Below are 13,839 nucleotides of genomic sequence, written 5' to 3' on the forward strand. Positions count from 1 at the left end.
CTGCTCGCTCTGCAGAATCATCCAAGTTCGTAGTACCTCACCATTGACGTTCCTATTATCTCTTCAATGCTCACACGACCGTACTACCTCAGTCCTCATTCCGTGTCAATAAAGCCTGCGCCCGATTCGGAGGTCGGTTCGGCAAGGGAATATACACCTCCGCAACGTCGTCGAAGTCGAACGACTACGTCAAAGTACTGGGAGGATCGCCACACAAGGCGATGCTACTCAATGACGTCGTGTTGGGCAAGACAAAGAAGTTGACGACTAATAACTCAGGTCTGACTGAGGTGAGTATGTTGTAATGTAATGCTGTAGTGTGGTTATTTGGTGTACTAAGATGACGAACTATCTGATAGCCACCGCAAGGCTACGATTCTGTCGTCGGCGAGCCTGGTGGCGTCTTGAATTACGACGAGGCTGTTGGTAAGCCTGAGGTTTTTGCCGCTATCTACTGTCTGCTTGTGCTCATACAATAACGTACTATGTCTTTCTTACAGTCTACAAGGTGAGATTCTTTGGCCACCGAGTGGCAATACGCTCTAACTCTGGATACAACGTGCAGAACGAAGCCATTCGGCCCCTGTTTCTGATCATCTACAAAGGCTAATCATCAATATCCAACTCGTTGGTCCTCGCATGCAGGACAGCGTGCACTGGCGTCGTGATCCCTTATTTATCTACTTTGTGTATGCAATTCGCGTCCTCATGTCACTGCAGTCAGACAGTCTGTGTTCGTGGTCTACTTCGCGATTAGTAAGGCGTGGTAAGTCAGCCTTCTCAACCTGGCTTTATCCTTGTAGCTCAGCGCTCAGCGCTCAGACCCGGGTTCTTCAGGCTCGAACAGAACCTCCCGGATGCATGCGAACACGACGCGAGACAGCAAATCAGCCGTGCGAGACTGTCGTCAGCTGTCTCAAACCATCTCGGTGAGTCACACTACAGTATGACGACGATCACTGTCGATCCAATTGCTGAAACAGTACTTGCAAGGCGTGGTTCTGCGTTCGCAGCTGCATTCGCGCATACGCATGATCTTCCGGTTGATGAGAGGTGGGACATGACAGAGCGGCTGTTCAGCAGTCAACTTGACTATATTGCGAAGCAACAGAAACGGTAGACATTTTACAATGAGTCATGCATCCGGACTTTGTTCACGATATGGATTCGTACACTTTGTTCGTACTCGTTACGGTCACTGACAGCGTACAAGTGCACCGGAGATCAGTGACGGTAGAGCACAAGGAAGAGCGGCCGAATGGCTTCGTTCTGCCAGATCATCGAGAGTTAGAAGCCGTCATTTACCAAGGTCCTGTATTGTCTTACCTTATAAACTACGGGGTAGGATTGTCGCGTCAGCAGGAACAGAGTAAGCAGTAGTCATGACGTCCTCACCGATAACCTCGTCATAGTTCAGATCTCCACCAGGCTCACCGACGACCGAGTCGTATCCCGCAGGGGGCTGGATACCACATCCTCTTCAGCACGCTCCGATAGATCACAAGACAGCACGGCACCGTCACTCACCGCAGTGAGGTCCTCGTCTCCCGTCGTCATCTTGATCGCCTTGCCCATCACGACGTCGCTGAGAAGCATCGCTTTGTACGGCGACCCGCCGCGTTCGTCCACGTAGTCGTTCGCCTTCGACGATGTCGCAGAGGTGTAAATCCCCGCGCCAAACCGCCCGAAGTTCATGCGTTGGCCAGCCTTCGCGATGTGGAACGACGTCTGGAGGTGGTCCGGACGGCGTCAACGAAATGCACGGAGCCCATGCGTGGAGAGGTGACGAACGCGGATGATGCTGCAGAGCGAGCAGTTGGCGTCCTGGCAGAGATTGGGCTGCCCCTCGCTGTCGCCGATGGTGCAGGTGCGGATCGTCCCATGCCACCGCCGCCTGCTGTTCCCGCCTGGATGGTTGATTTTGCGCTCGATTGCGAGTTTGTACCGCGAGAACTCGTCGGTATGGCCCTTGTCGCAGTAGATCTTCCATACCTAATAGGGTGTGAGCGGTCGCTTCCGGGCTGGAAATACGCACTTGCCTTGACTACGGTTGGAACGGGCGTAGGGTGCTTCCACTGGTCTTTAAACTGCTTCGACACTATGAATCGGAGGTTAGCTGACGATGCGACAGAAGATCTCGCAAGACGGACTAACCCTCGCGGAAGGGTGCCATATTATTGGTGATGATCAGAATTATAGGAGCTAGTGGTCATCGGTTTGATTGGTCGATCTCGGAAGACCTAACGAGTGCTCCTTACCTGAGCCAAATGTGTCTTCGCTGCATCGCTTTGAGCAAAAGTCGCTCAGCTTCCCGTTAACAGTCGCCTTGGGCCACTTCAGGCAACTGTCGATACTCAGTGAGTTCCATTCCTCCGATCTACTAGCGGAGGAGACAGGTACAAGAGGCATGCCTCCGCCTTTCCAAAACGGACGGCGTCACTGTACGACACGATTATCAGTATTGTACTAGCATCCAGGTCGAACCCTTACAGTCGGTGTGATTTGGAGCAGTAGTCGCTCGGCATGCCATCCTGTCCGATGAACGCCGGTTTCTGGCATTTCGGCAACTTGCAAAAGCGAGAAACGGGAGCGGGGGAAGCACGCGGACTGGCTGGATTTTGCTTGCCAGTCTGGAAGGCGTCACGACAGCGCTTGCCGCAGAAATCATGTACTATGTTATGAAGGTAAGACCGATAAGAGTTCGGCACCGACTACGAGACTGCCTACGTACCGCGGTTGCCCTCGACATATGCTGGTCGAGACTCGCAGTTCTTTCTCGCTGCGTCGAGAATCAGGTCGAGTGGGATGAGAGAACATACGCACCTTGCAAAGTCGGGCACCGTTGAGCTGCTTCATAGCATCCCTATGGGTCGTACCACAAAACGAGGAGTATGACCCATCGGGATCCTGCCACACAGTTCGGTGGCAGTTCGGATACTGGCACACTGTGTGCTGCGTGCGCGACGTGTCGCGACGTGACATGCTTCAGCTTTCCACGTCGCGGTAGGTCGTGGTCGGAGAACAACCTGTTGGTGTGAACTTCGAAGCGATAGAACTTATATATGCGACGGACAATGAAACGATAAGGTTTACGTACAGAAGAAGCGGCCCAAATATGGTAAATGCCTACCTAACGCACCTCGGCTAAACATCCCACACCTCCTCACCGTCCACGCAGCCAGGCGACTGGTGAGCAAGTCTTTCTAGTACTGAGTATACGGCTGATTACGATTCAAGCCATAGTCTATCCACTCATGTGTAGACTTGGCGTTGTCCAGATATTGATCTCTCCGAGCAATCATTTGGTGGCATACCCCGAAGGTCAAGACACATCACCGACGCGGTCGCAGCCTGAGGACAATGTCAGATTCGGATCCATATGAGCATCGAGCTGATCGCTCTGCCAGCCCCATGGACATTGATGGGTCAGATCAGCCAGGTATGTGCCAACAACTTGAAAAACGGAAGCTCGTATTCAACTGCAGAGCGTCGTGAGTGCTGGCACCAGTCATTCCCCCGTCACCAGACGCCACCCACCCAGCGTCACCACACTCTGACCCGCCGTCTGAACTGCAACCCGAATCAGCGAGCCGAATTCTCTTCTATCGTCGCCATGAACCGTACTTCGAGTAAGCATGCGGGCTATTTCTCCGTGTCACTTAACCATTACGTGCTTCATCAGGTTCACAAACTTTGCCCCGTACACTATTGACTGGGACGGCCACAGGTATCCTACCGCGGAGCACTGTACATCTACCGGTCATCCTTATATACTCTTTCTTGTCATCTAATGCGTGATTTTCAGTGTTTCAAGCCCAGAAGTTCATGTCAATCCGACCAGATCTGGCCGACCGAATCCGCAATCTTCCCAGCCCCCGCGCTGCGCTTGAGGAAGCGGGTCGCATGCGCAGGCTACAGCGCACAGATTGGTTCGACGTCAATGTCAGGATCATGAACGAAATCCTCGAAGCCAAGTTCACGCAGCATCCAGAACTGAAATACACGCTTCTCAGTACGGGTGATAGTGAACTGATCGAGGACAGCCCGGTACGAATCTTCCTCATATGCGACGTCCTGGCGCTGACGTCGAGGATAGGTAGATTCATTCTGGGGGTGTGGCGAGAATGGTGAAGGACAGAACGAGCTTGGGAAGGCGCTCATGCGACTTCGTGACAAGCTGAAGCGTAGTGACTGAGTTCTGTAACATATACAGTCGGTATGAGGTTTTGTAATCTATGTGTCGACTTGGTCGGGTCTCATATATGATATAGTGACGACACTGTTAATAACGCGAACACTGGCTCTCTTGAAAGCATCGTGCAGCATCACCGGCACCACTCGCCCTCTCGAGGTTGCCATCGCGTCACCGCCACGCTAAGTGGTGTTACCACGGCCATGGCACATGCTCACATTCCTCCGTCGAGATATCGCATCAGATATGGGTCCTGCAGCGGTCGTTGCACTGGTGGCCTTGCGCGTTTTGAACTTCGACAACGGTCGAAAGCGGGGATCTCGAACACCGCCGTTGTGTTCCTGCTGCGGTGGATATCACGCTTGGCAGTCATTCAGTCATCGGCGCGCGAGTTGCTTTGGACGCATCTCTGGTCTCCTAACTGACGCGCCATCATTGGGATGAATTGAATAGGATGGCAACACAAACGGGTGATGTACACTTGTGCGAAGATACGCGGGCGCGAACTCGAGGAAGAAGGAAGAAGGATCATGGCATCAATCCATGCCAGAGGGTAGTAGGGTGCGTTGAGCGGCCGTCCAGCAAGTATCATATTCGTACTACACCCAAACTGACATACTAGAGCTGCGAGGCCGCGGCGGAATACAGTTCTTGTAGTGCTATACCGCAGCAAAGCGGACGGAGTCAAAAATCAACCGTCGTAGATGACCAAGAACAGAGGTCGAATCGCGTCGTCCTGCCATAGCATTAAGTCGAGAGTCAGGACGCTCGCCATACGTAGAACCTTACCCTGTAGACTACAAGACAGAGACATCGTACGTCTCCGCGTCAGCGCAAGCATATCATGGGCAGCAACTAAGTACTCACCAATCGCTTCATCGTGGTTCAAATCACCGCCAGGCTCGCCGACGACCGAATCGTAGCCATGCGGTGGCTAGTGAATACCGCATTGTCTCAGTACAGTGACCTAAAGGCGGCATCAGCATCATAGTATCGCATGCTCACCTCAGTCAAGGATGGGTCTCCTGTTGTCAGCTTAATCGTCTTGCCCATCACGACGTCGGTCAGTAGCATCGCCTTGTACTTCGAGCCGCCGCCTAGCTGTTGAGCGTAGTCATGCGATTTCGACGATGTCGCAGAGGTATATATCCCTGCCCCGAAGCGGCCAAAGTTCGTGCGTTGGCCAGCTCTGACGATGCGGAAGGACGTCTTCAAATGTGGTGTCGTAGACATCAGCGAGGGCACGATAAGCATCGACGGTGAGAGACAACGTACAGTGATAATGCTGCAAAGCGAGCAATTGGGGTCCTTGCATAGACTGAAGTCTTTACCGCTATCGCCGATGGTACAAGTCCGGATTGTGCCGTGCCAACGTCGCCTGCTATTTCCCCCAGCGATGCCGGTCCTGCGATCGACGTTGTGCTTGTATGTCATGAACTGGTCGGCGTGATCTTTGTCACAGTAGATCTTCCATATCTGTGAAGTCAAGGATACATTGATGTGAGCAATCGCCTGTTGGTAAGTGGAGTTCGCTCGCCTTGACTACCGTAGGAATACGGAAGGAGGGGTGCTTCCACTGATCTGTGAACTGTTTCGCTACTGTATGATGAGAGCATAGTGAGAACATATCATGATATCGTATCAAAACGGAGTCACCTTCCTGGAAGGTCTTCGTCTTCTCGGTAACATTCAAGATGATGGGAGCTGCGGTAAGCATTCATTTTAGCATGGCTGTACGATTTACATAAAGTAACAGGAGTGTGACTTTCCCGAGTCAAATGTGTCTTCTTTACAATTATTCGAGCAGAAATCACTCAATTTCCCGTTGATTGTGGCCTTGGGCCGTTGCTCGCACCTAAAGACAATGAGCATATGGCGATAAATCAGACTGGCATGAGATGGATACAGGAGGCATAACTCGTCGTCGTCTTCTACATCCTGACTGTACAATAGTAGAGGATTCAGTGTGAGGTCACAGGAATGATAACGATGCGCTTCTGTACCTGCGATGCGCTCTAGAGTAGTAATCGCTCGACACGCCATCGGGTCCTACGTAGACAGGTTTCTGGCATCCCGAGAGCTTACAGATGCCAGCACGCCGATTACCTTGAGCTCCCCCGACGCCTGCTTGGAAGGAGTCCCGGCAACGCTTGCCGCAAAATTCGTGCGCTGCAATGACAGACACAGGTTGAGTAACATCGGTGTCATCGTATGAGAACCCACTGACTGCCATTTCTATCGACATACACAGGTCGCGAGTGACAGTTCTAGAAGATGAAGTCAGTCAGTGCGCAAAATGATAATCACATTGTTCCCACGTACCTTGCAGAGCCTTTTCTGTGTTCCTCCCCTGCCTGGTATTGTGCGCTGCAACGCTGGCCACAGAAGTCGTGCGCTGAGCGCGATAGGGACGGACAGATGTGAGAATGCTACGAAGTCATACAAATACCCACGTACTGCGATTGGCGTCGACATACACCGGGCGTGAGTGGCAATTCTGTAAATTGTACAAGTTCAGAGACGTATTGAACGCCGTGAAATACACCGCGGCTCCATGCACCTTGCAAAGCTTCGCGCCGCCTACACTAGGACTGTGTCCATTGGACTGTTGCATAGCGTCCCTATGCTTCTGTGAGCAGAAAGGGGAGTACGAGCCATCAGGATTCTGCCATGTGCCTTTGTGACAGCCAGGATAGCGACAGGTTGCGTTTTGCGCGGGCAATATTTGGGCACACATAGCCAGCCTGGTCTGTCGGTGATCGAGGAAGACCTTCTCGCGCCGAGCTTGAAGGCGTAGGGCTTGCACTTATATGTAGGGCGCACAAAGAATACGCCCGTACAACATATGTTAGAAGGGACTTACGAGACTGCTGATATAACTTATGAGTTCGAACACAGATCGACCTCTTCAAGGTTGGACTTCACGTCGACAGTCTTTTCTGGACCAGACAGTGGGCGTCTCATTCATCCAACACGCCTTCGAAACTCTATCCTGTGATCGCCGCGCTCATGTGTTCAGATTGAACGTGTATCTGGACCACAATTCCCTTCGTCGCCCACCGCCGATCCCATGTTTGACTTCTTTGGGTCTTATCGATGCAGATGCCAGAACACACGATGGAGGGCAATTGCAATGTACATGAGGACGGCGATCACGAGAAGTTTTGGGGTCCCTCCGGTCACATAGATAACGTATGCGCCATATTAATGTCTGGTGAAACCGCCCGGGTATGCTTCAGCGAACGGAGGACACAACTAAGGATGAGATCTACCCCACGTTCCTTACTCGCCCGTAGCCTCAGCTCGAGTGTGGACACCCCTGAACTGACAGCGACATCAGAGGCGCACTAGCCCTCATTACGTGTCGTTCGGCCTTCCGCCTCGAGCTCTCACCGATGTCAGTGGCTGCCTTCGAAATACCTCCAGGGAACACACAGCCAATCGAGCCAGTAAGTCCTGTCTGTGTCACACCGACGTCGACTGGGGACCGCGCTGGGAAACAGAGAATCGACATTTATCAATCGGGGTGAATCGCTTCATCGCTTCAGGGGACCCTAGATATCTCATTGAATAAAACCGACAAGGTACCAGAAGAGAAAGCGTACCGTTGAGATAGGGCAGCTGCCAGCAGTACCCGAGTGGCGGTGGCACGAGTCGGCGACAACTCCGGGTGCTGCGTTGAGGAGAGAAGTGGGAACGCGTGTCAAGAACCTTCGCACGTATGTCCGCACCAAACTCAAAGACGAATACCTCTATTGAACTTTGTTGCCTCGCTGAAGATTCCGCGAGGCTGCCCGACTTCAGAGGTACTTATCAACCATGGCGCGTTGCATGGGTCAGACACACGCACCCATCGTGCGACGTCAAAGCGAGCGGTCGCAGGCACATGTCTTCCTGGAGTCATATTGAGTGGCCCATTAAGCATGCGCCATACGTACTCACCAAACGAGCTTGTGCTAGCTGTCAAGGAAGGACTTGTAGTGGCCTACTGATGCCTCTCGTGCGATGCCGCAAGGGCTGTCTACCTTCTTGAGCATGAGCAGATACAGGCGACGGTCGATCGTATGTTCTTCCTCGGCTCATCTGTGCGCTCGTCGACTCAGAAAATGGCGATTGCCCTTCTGAGCGAGCTGTTCGGTTCGGCGGAGGAGACGTCCATATGAACTGGTCACCTGCGGAAGCTGGACAAGCTCTTAGCCTAGCGTGCGGTCGCATCGGCGCCTTCCCTAGCTCAAGGACACATCCCCAGAACGAGTCAACGTGGTGGAGTAATCAGCGTCCGGACGACGCAGTGACGCGCGAGCGACGCTCTTGCGTACGTACCGGGCTGTCTTCGATCAGCTGGTTGTTGCCGGTCTTGAAGAGCATGCCACGCAGCGACAGGTGCTGCGCGAACTTCGCCTCGAGGACATCGTCCATTCCCCGGATGTTGACGTCGAACCAGTCCGCGCACTGCAGCCCGCACAAGTTCTCCGCTTCCTGAAGAGCGTCGCGGGATCGGGAGAGCAGGTGGATGCACTCCGCCAGGTCCGGCTGGTCTGGCACGAATTTGTGTGCCTGGAACATTGGGTAGGACACACGCCGCCGTAAGCGCACTTGCTGGTAGACAGCCGCAGAGAATTCAACCACGCAGGGTTCAGCGCGTGACGTGTTGAGATACCTTCGAGTGGACTTGGATGGTGACTGGTGACCAACAAGGCATCGTCTGCGTACTTATGGACGAGATAACACAATCGCGGACAAGTACTGAAATGAAAAGGTTAAGGGTGGGCACATAGACCTACAGCGGTAAATACCTCGCACAGTAGGCATCCAGCAAATCTCCGCACCTCCTCTACGCCCCCGCATAACCAAGCCATTCCTCCTCACCTCCAGCATGTCATTGGAAGCTGCTGCAGGGACAGCTCTCGCTATGGGCCTATTGCTTTGTTACAAGCACGGAATATCCTGATAATAGGGGTCGAGCATCGTATCCTCTGCGCAAAATGGTCTTCGGATCCTCGCGTGGACAAGCACCAGGAAAAGCAATCGTATGCCTTAATATGCGGCTGCCCTCGTATCGCTGTGGTTTATTGTCACGGACTAGTATTGGACTGGTATCTGTCGAAACGCATCAGTAAATATCCATGCATATATGCCTGGAAGACCTACGTATGGTTCAGCAGTCATGGCATGATGAGTACGACCCACGAGGATTCAGCCACATAAGTGGTCCGCGCGTGATGTGCCGGGTCACTTTCTTGCGGGCCAGGATAGGGAGCCAATACAACGGCTTCCGTGTATGCATGCACGAGGCTTATGTTCCGACCACAGACACTGATATTGATAAGGTTTAATAGTAGGCAAGAAGAGTCGCAGCGTCACCTATTCTCCGCACGCCATCCACGCCCCCAGGTAAGCCACCTCTTCTGACCTCCATCATGTCACTGGAAGCTGCTGCAGCGACACTCCTTGTTACTATGTTTATCGTGTTTTGGATTGTCCCGTGCGTGGAGCGGCCAGACCACCAGGATCGACTATGGCACCGTCGGCGCAGAACGACCTCAGAACCTCGGAGACACCACCAAGAAGAGCGATCATACAATCTCAGGAATGTGGGCGTATCAGACCCGCCAGGTGAGCGTTGTTGCGAGGGCTAGACGTCGATGTTCAAGCAGGTCGTCTTGTCGGCGAAGTGGTTCCCTCGACACCGTCGTCGCGCCACCGGACGCGCCGGCGCTCTCGCGCCCAGCCACCTCCTTCGGACTCGGCACCGTATCCCATTCTTTTCTACCACCGTCGTGATCCATACTACGAGTGCGTATCGTTGAAGCTATGGCTAAGCTGCCCACCAAGACTCATGCACTCTGTCTGTCAGATTTACGAACTTCGCCCCATGGGACATTCGCTGGCGCGATGGTAACACATACCCGACCGCAGAGCACCGTACGTCTTCTGCGACCGCCTGCATTGTATCCAACCCGGCCACTGATGCATGATGCATGACACCCAGTGTTCCAAGCGCACAAGTTCATGATCACCCGACCAGACTTGGCCGACCGGATCCGCGGCCTCCCGAGCCCACGCGCCGCACTCGATGAAGCGGGCCGCCTGCGTAGGCTACAACGCACAGACTGGTTTGACGTCAATATCAGTGTCATGGACGCGATTCTCGAGGCGAAGTTCACGCAGCATCCGGAACTGAGAGACATGCTCCTCGGCACGGGGGAGAGCAAACTTATCGAGGACAGTCCGGTGTGTGTCTTGCGCGCAGTGCGATACGGTGCTTTGGTGTTCATACAGTGAACAGGTCGACTCCTTTTGGGGCTGGGGCCATGATGGTCGGGGACGAAATGAGCTCGGAAAGGCTCTCATGCGATTGCGCGCCAAGCTACGCATAGTCATTGAGGCCTGGAATAATCTGTGCTATTGGTTTGTGTCTGAGCATCTGTTTATCATCGACCTCGTTTATAATTGTATCTTTTGTATCTGAAGCGATAGCAGCTATCTCACGGGTTGCCACGCTTAGAACGCGTCACTCGTATGATCGTACACAATTCAGGTTCGTACTAGGTTTCTTTGCACCCGTCCCTGCGACTACAGGCCCGCGTACGGGATTGGCTTGCCATGAAGCTCGGCAACTCCCTTGTCATTTACGCACGACTATGGCTCAACTCCTTGATAGATTCTGACGGACAAGAAGGCCTACGGTGAACACCGTCTCCAGAGACGACGAGATCCCCTTCATGACCCACCTTCAGCACGCCGTTACAGTCGAAGCCCAGGCATAGTAATGAGTCGCACCTCGGGTCGTCCTCCAAAGCCTTCAGACTCACAACCTCCCACAACGCATGGTGTCGGAGAGATAGCATAGGGGTGGACGGAGGCAAGCGACCGTCTAACAGATCAGGAAGGCATTATGATCTCGTATAAGGTATTGTACAGAAGGGGAAATGAGCACACGTTGAAGCGACAAATGTCCGTTGAGCTGCTTTTTGAATTTGTGCTACGGATCATAGTCTCGGGGCGTCGAGGTTTGCAGCTCAACAACAGCTATAACGATTGCGACCTGCGCCTCAGGGATCATCGATGGTACAAGCCTCTGCCAATCACAGCACTCAAGTTGATGCTGCGATTCAGAATAACTGACGTCGAATATATAGCCATTGTGCGTGGGCAGCGGACTTGACCGTTCCCTGCAGTGAGGTCGTCACCATTGAGTTAGTACTGGACCGAACTAGCTAACGATGATACGCAAGTGTAGACTCGACGAAGAAGTGTCACGACATCGATCTATGAGCTGCAGACCTACATACACCGTGCCATGCCAGTGCCAAGGAACCAGTTCATACAAAGCCAAGATTGACAAACTAGAGCTGGGAGATGACAGAATACGGGACCCTGATAGAGCTATACGGAAGCGAAGCGAATGCAATTGTGAAAATCAGCCATTGTAGATGATCAAGAACAGTGGCCTAATGGCGTCGTTCTGCCATAGCATGTAGAGTCAGAGCGAGTCGTCACCGACGTGTAGAAGCTCACCCTGTAGACTACAAGGACATTGTACATCTCCGCATCAACGCACGTGGATTGTGGATAGCGGCGAAGTACTCACCAACAGCTTCATCATAATCCAATCTACCGCTGGCAGGCTCGCCGATGACAGAATTGTAGCCGTGCGGTGGCTAAGGAATATCGGTATCACGCAAAGCCTGAGGCTGCGTCAGCATCAGAGTATTGCATACGCACCTCGGTCAAGGATGTGCTTGAGTTCGTCATCTTGATCGTCTTACCCAACACAACGTCGTTGAGCAACATCGCCTTGTACGGTGAGCCGCCTAAATTCTTGACATAGGCGTTCGAATTCGACGATGTTGCAGAAGTGTATATCCCTGGGCCAAATACACCCACGTTGCCTTTGTGGAAGGAGAACTGTCGCACTACCGTCAGCGCGAGTGAGACGACGAGGTATAAAACAAGACACGACGAACCTCAATTATCCTGCAAATTGAACACTTGGCATCTTTGCAAAGAGCACCCTTGTTCTCAGAGTCGCCGATCGTGCAGGTTCGGGTCGTGCCGTGCCACCTCCGCCTACTATTTCCCCCGGTAATGTGGGTGTTACGTTCGACATGACGCTTATACGACATAAACGCGTCAGTGTGGGACTTATGGCAGTAGACCTTCCATATCTATTGAAGACATTCATTGAGCAATCGTCTTTGGACAGCCTGAAAATGTAGACACCCGCCTTGACTATGGCAGGTTTGGTCGTGGAGTGCTTCCATTGATCGGTGAACTGCTTCGAGACTGCAAATAAAGAAGGGCAAGTCGACAAGGCGTCGTGCCAAGATCACGAAAGGGATTTACCGTCTTGGAAGGATGCCATGTCCGGGCTTATGTTCAAAATGACAGGAGCTGCCAAAGACCGTCAGTGCGGTGCGATCGGAAAGTCTATGACAACGAAACGCCTCACTCGAGCCAAATGTATCGTCCTTGCAGCGGTTGGAGCAGAAGTCGCTCATCTTCCCGTTAATGATGACCTTGGGCCGCTGCCGGCACCTAAAGACGCCGTGGGCAATGAGCACCACGTCCACGGTGCACTGGTAAGCATGAGACAATTACAGGAGACACAACTCCACGCCCTGGCTATATGACCGAATGTTCAATGTTACAGATCATTAGTGTGTTATGGCTTCTTACGCGTGATGCGACCTAGAACAGTAGTCACTTGGCTTGCCGTTAGGCCCTACGTAGACCGGTTTCTGGCATCCCGGGAGCTTGCAGATGCCGGCGCGGACAATCCCTTGGGCTCCTCTGATACCCCCTGGAAGGCATCATGGCAACGATTGCCACAAAATTCGTGCACTACGTCACAGACATCGTTTGAGCGACTCCGGCGTGGAATTATATGACACCCCACATACTGCGATTAGCGTCGACATACACCGGGCGCAAATGACAATTCTATTATATAGTGAGGTTCAAAGACGTTTTGAACACCGTGAAAGGAATACATCGGAGCTCCACGCACCTTGCAGAGCTTCGCGCCGCCTACGCTGGGGCTGGGCCCATTGGATTGTTGCATGGTATCCCTATGTTTCTTGGAGCAGAAGGAGGAATACGAGCCGTCAGGATTCTGCCACGCGCCTTTGTGACAGCCAGGATAGCAACAGGTTGCGTTCGGCGTATATGATCTATGGGCAGACATAATGAGCCTCGTGTGTCAGTGCCGAGAGGAGACTTCCTCGCACTGAGCAATACGCAAGGCCTTCACTTATATGTAAGACGTGAAATGAAGAGGCTCGCACAAGGTTCGTAAAGACTTACTGCTGACATGATGCAGACGTGGTTCTACCTATTGTTGATGGTCGCTGCCTGATCAGTCACAGCGAGCATCTCATTAAGCCCTTGACCACATACCTTCGGATCTCGGTCTTGCGGTCTGCACGCTCTGCAACCAGCGTGCATCTCGACCGCAACTCTCCTCATCGCCCAATGCCAGTGCTATACTTGACTGTTCCAATACAGTTGTTGATCGTATCGATGTAGAAGCTGTGGAACATGAGTACAGTGCGGTTGTGACGTACACGAGGACGGCGATCAATAGAAAGAGGGGTTGCCTCGTCCACACAGGCTACACGCGCGCGCTACCAATGTCTGTCGCG

The 13,839-nt window shown here is 52.9% G+C and overlaps 1 protein-coding gene across 1 annotated transcript; it reads left to right on the plus strand.

The window, feature by feature from the left end:
* Positions 1 to 9,953: 9,953 nt before the first annotated feature.
* On the plus strand, positions 9,954 to 10,556 carry B0H18DRAFT_852877 (DUF1768-domain-containing protein; the record flags this gene model as incomplete). The annotated part of the gene is made up of 4 exons (XM_048039616.1): positions 9,954 to 9,988; positions 10,050 to 10,117; positions 10,185 to 10,426; positions 10,482 to 10,556. Coding segments are annotated over 4 exons (420 nt in total), but the record flags the coding sequence as incomplete, so codon positions are not given.
* Between the last annotated feature and the right edge of the window lie 3,283 nt (positions 10,557 to 13,839).

Source organism: Fomitopsis serialis (genome assembly GCF_022376445.1).
Source record: "Fomitopsis serialis strain Sig1Antser10 chromosome Unknown B0H18scaffold_187, whole genome shotgun sequence".
Taxonomy (NCBI): Eukaryota; Fungi; Basidiomycota; class Agaricomycetes; order Polyporales; family Fomitopsidaceae; genus Fomitopsis; species Fomitopsis serialis.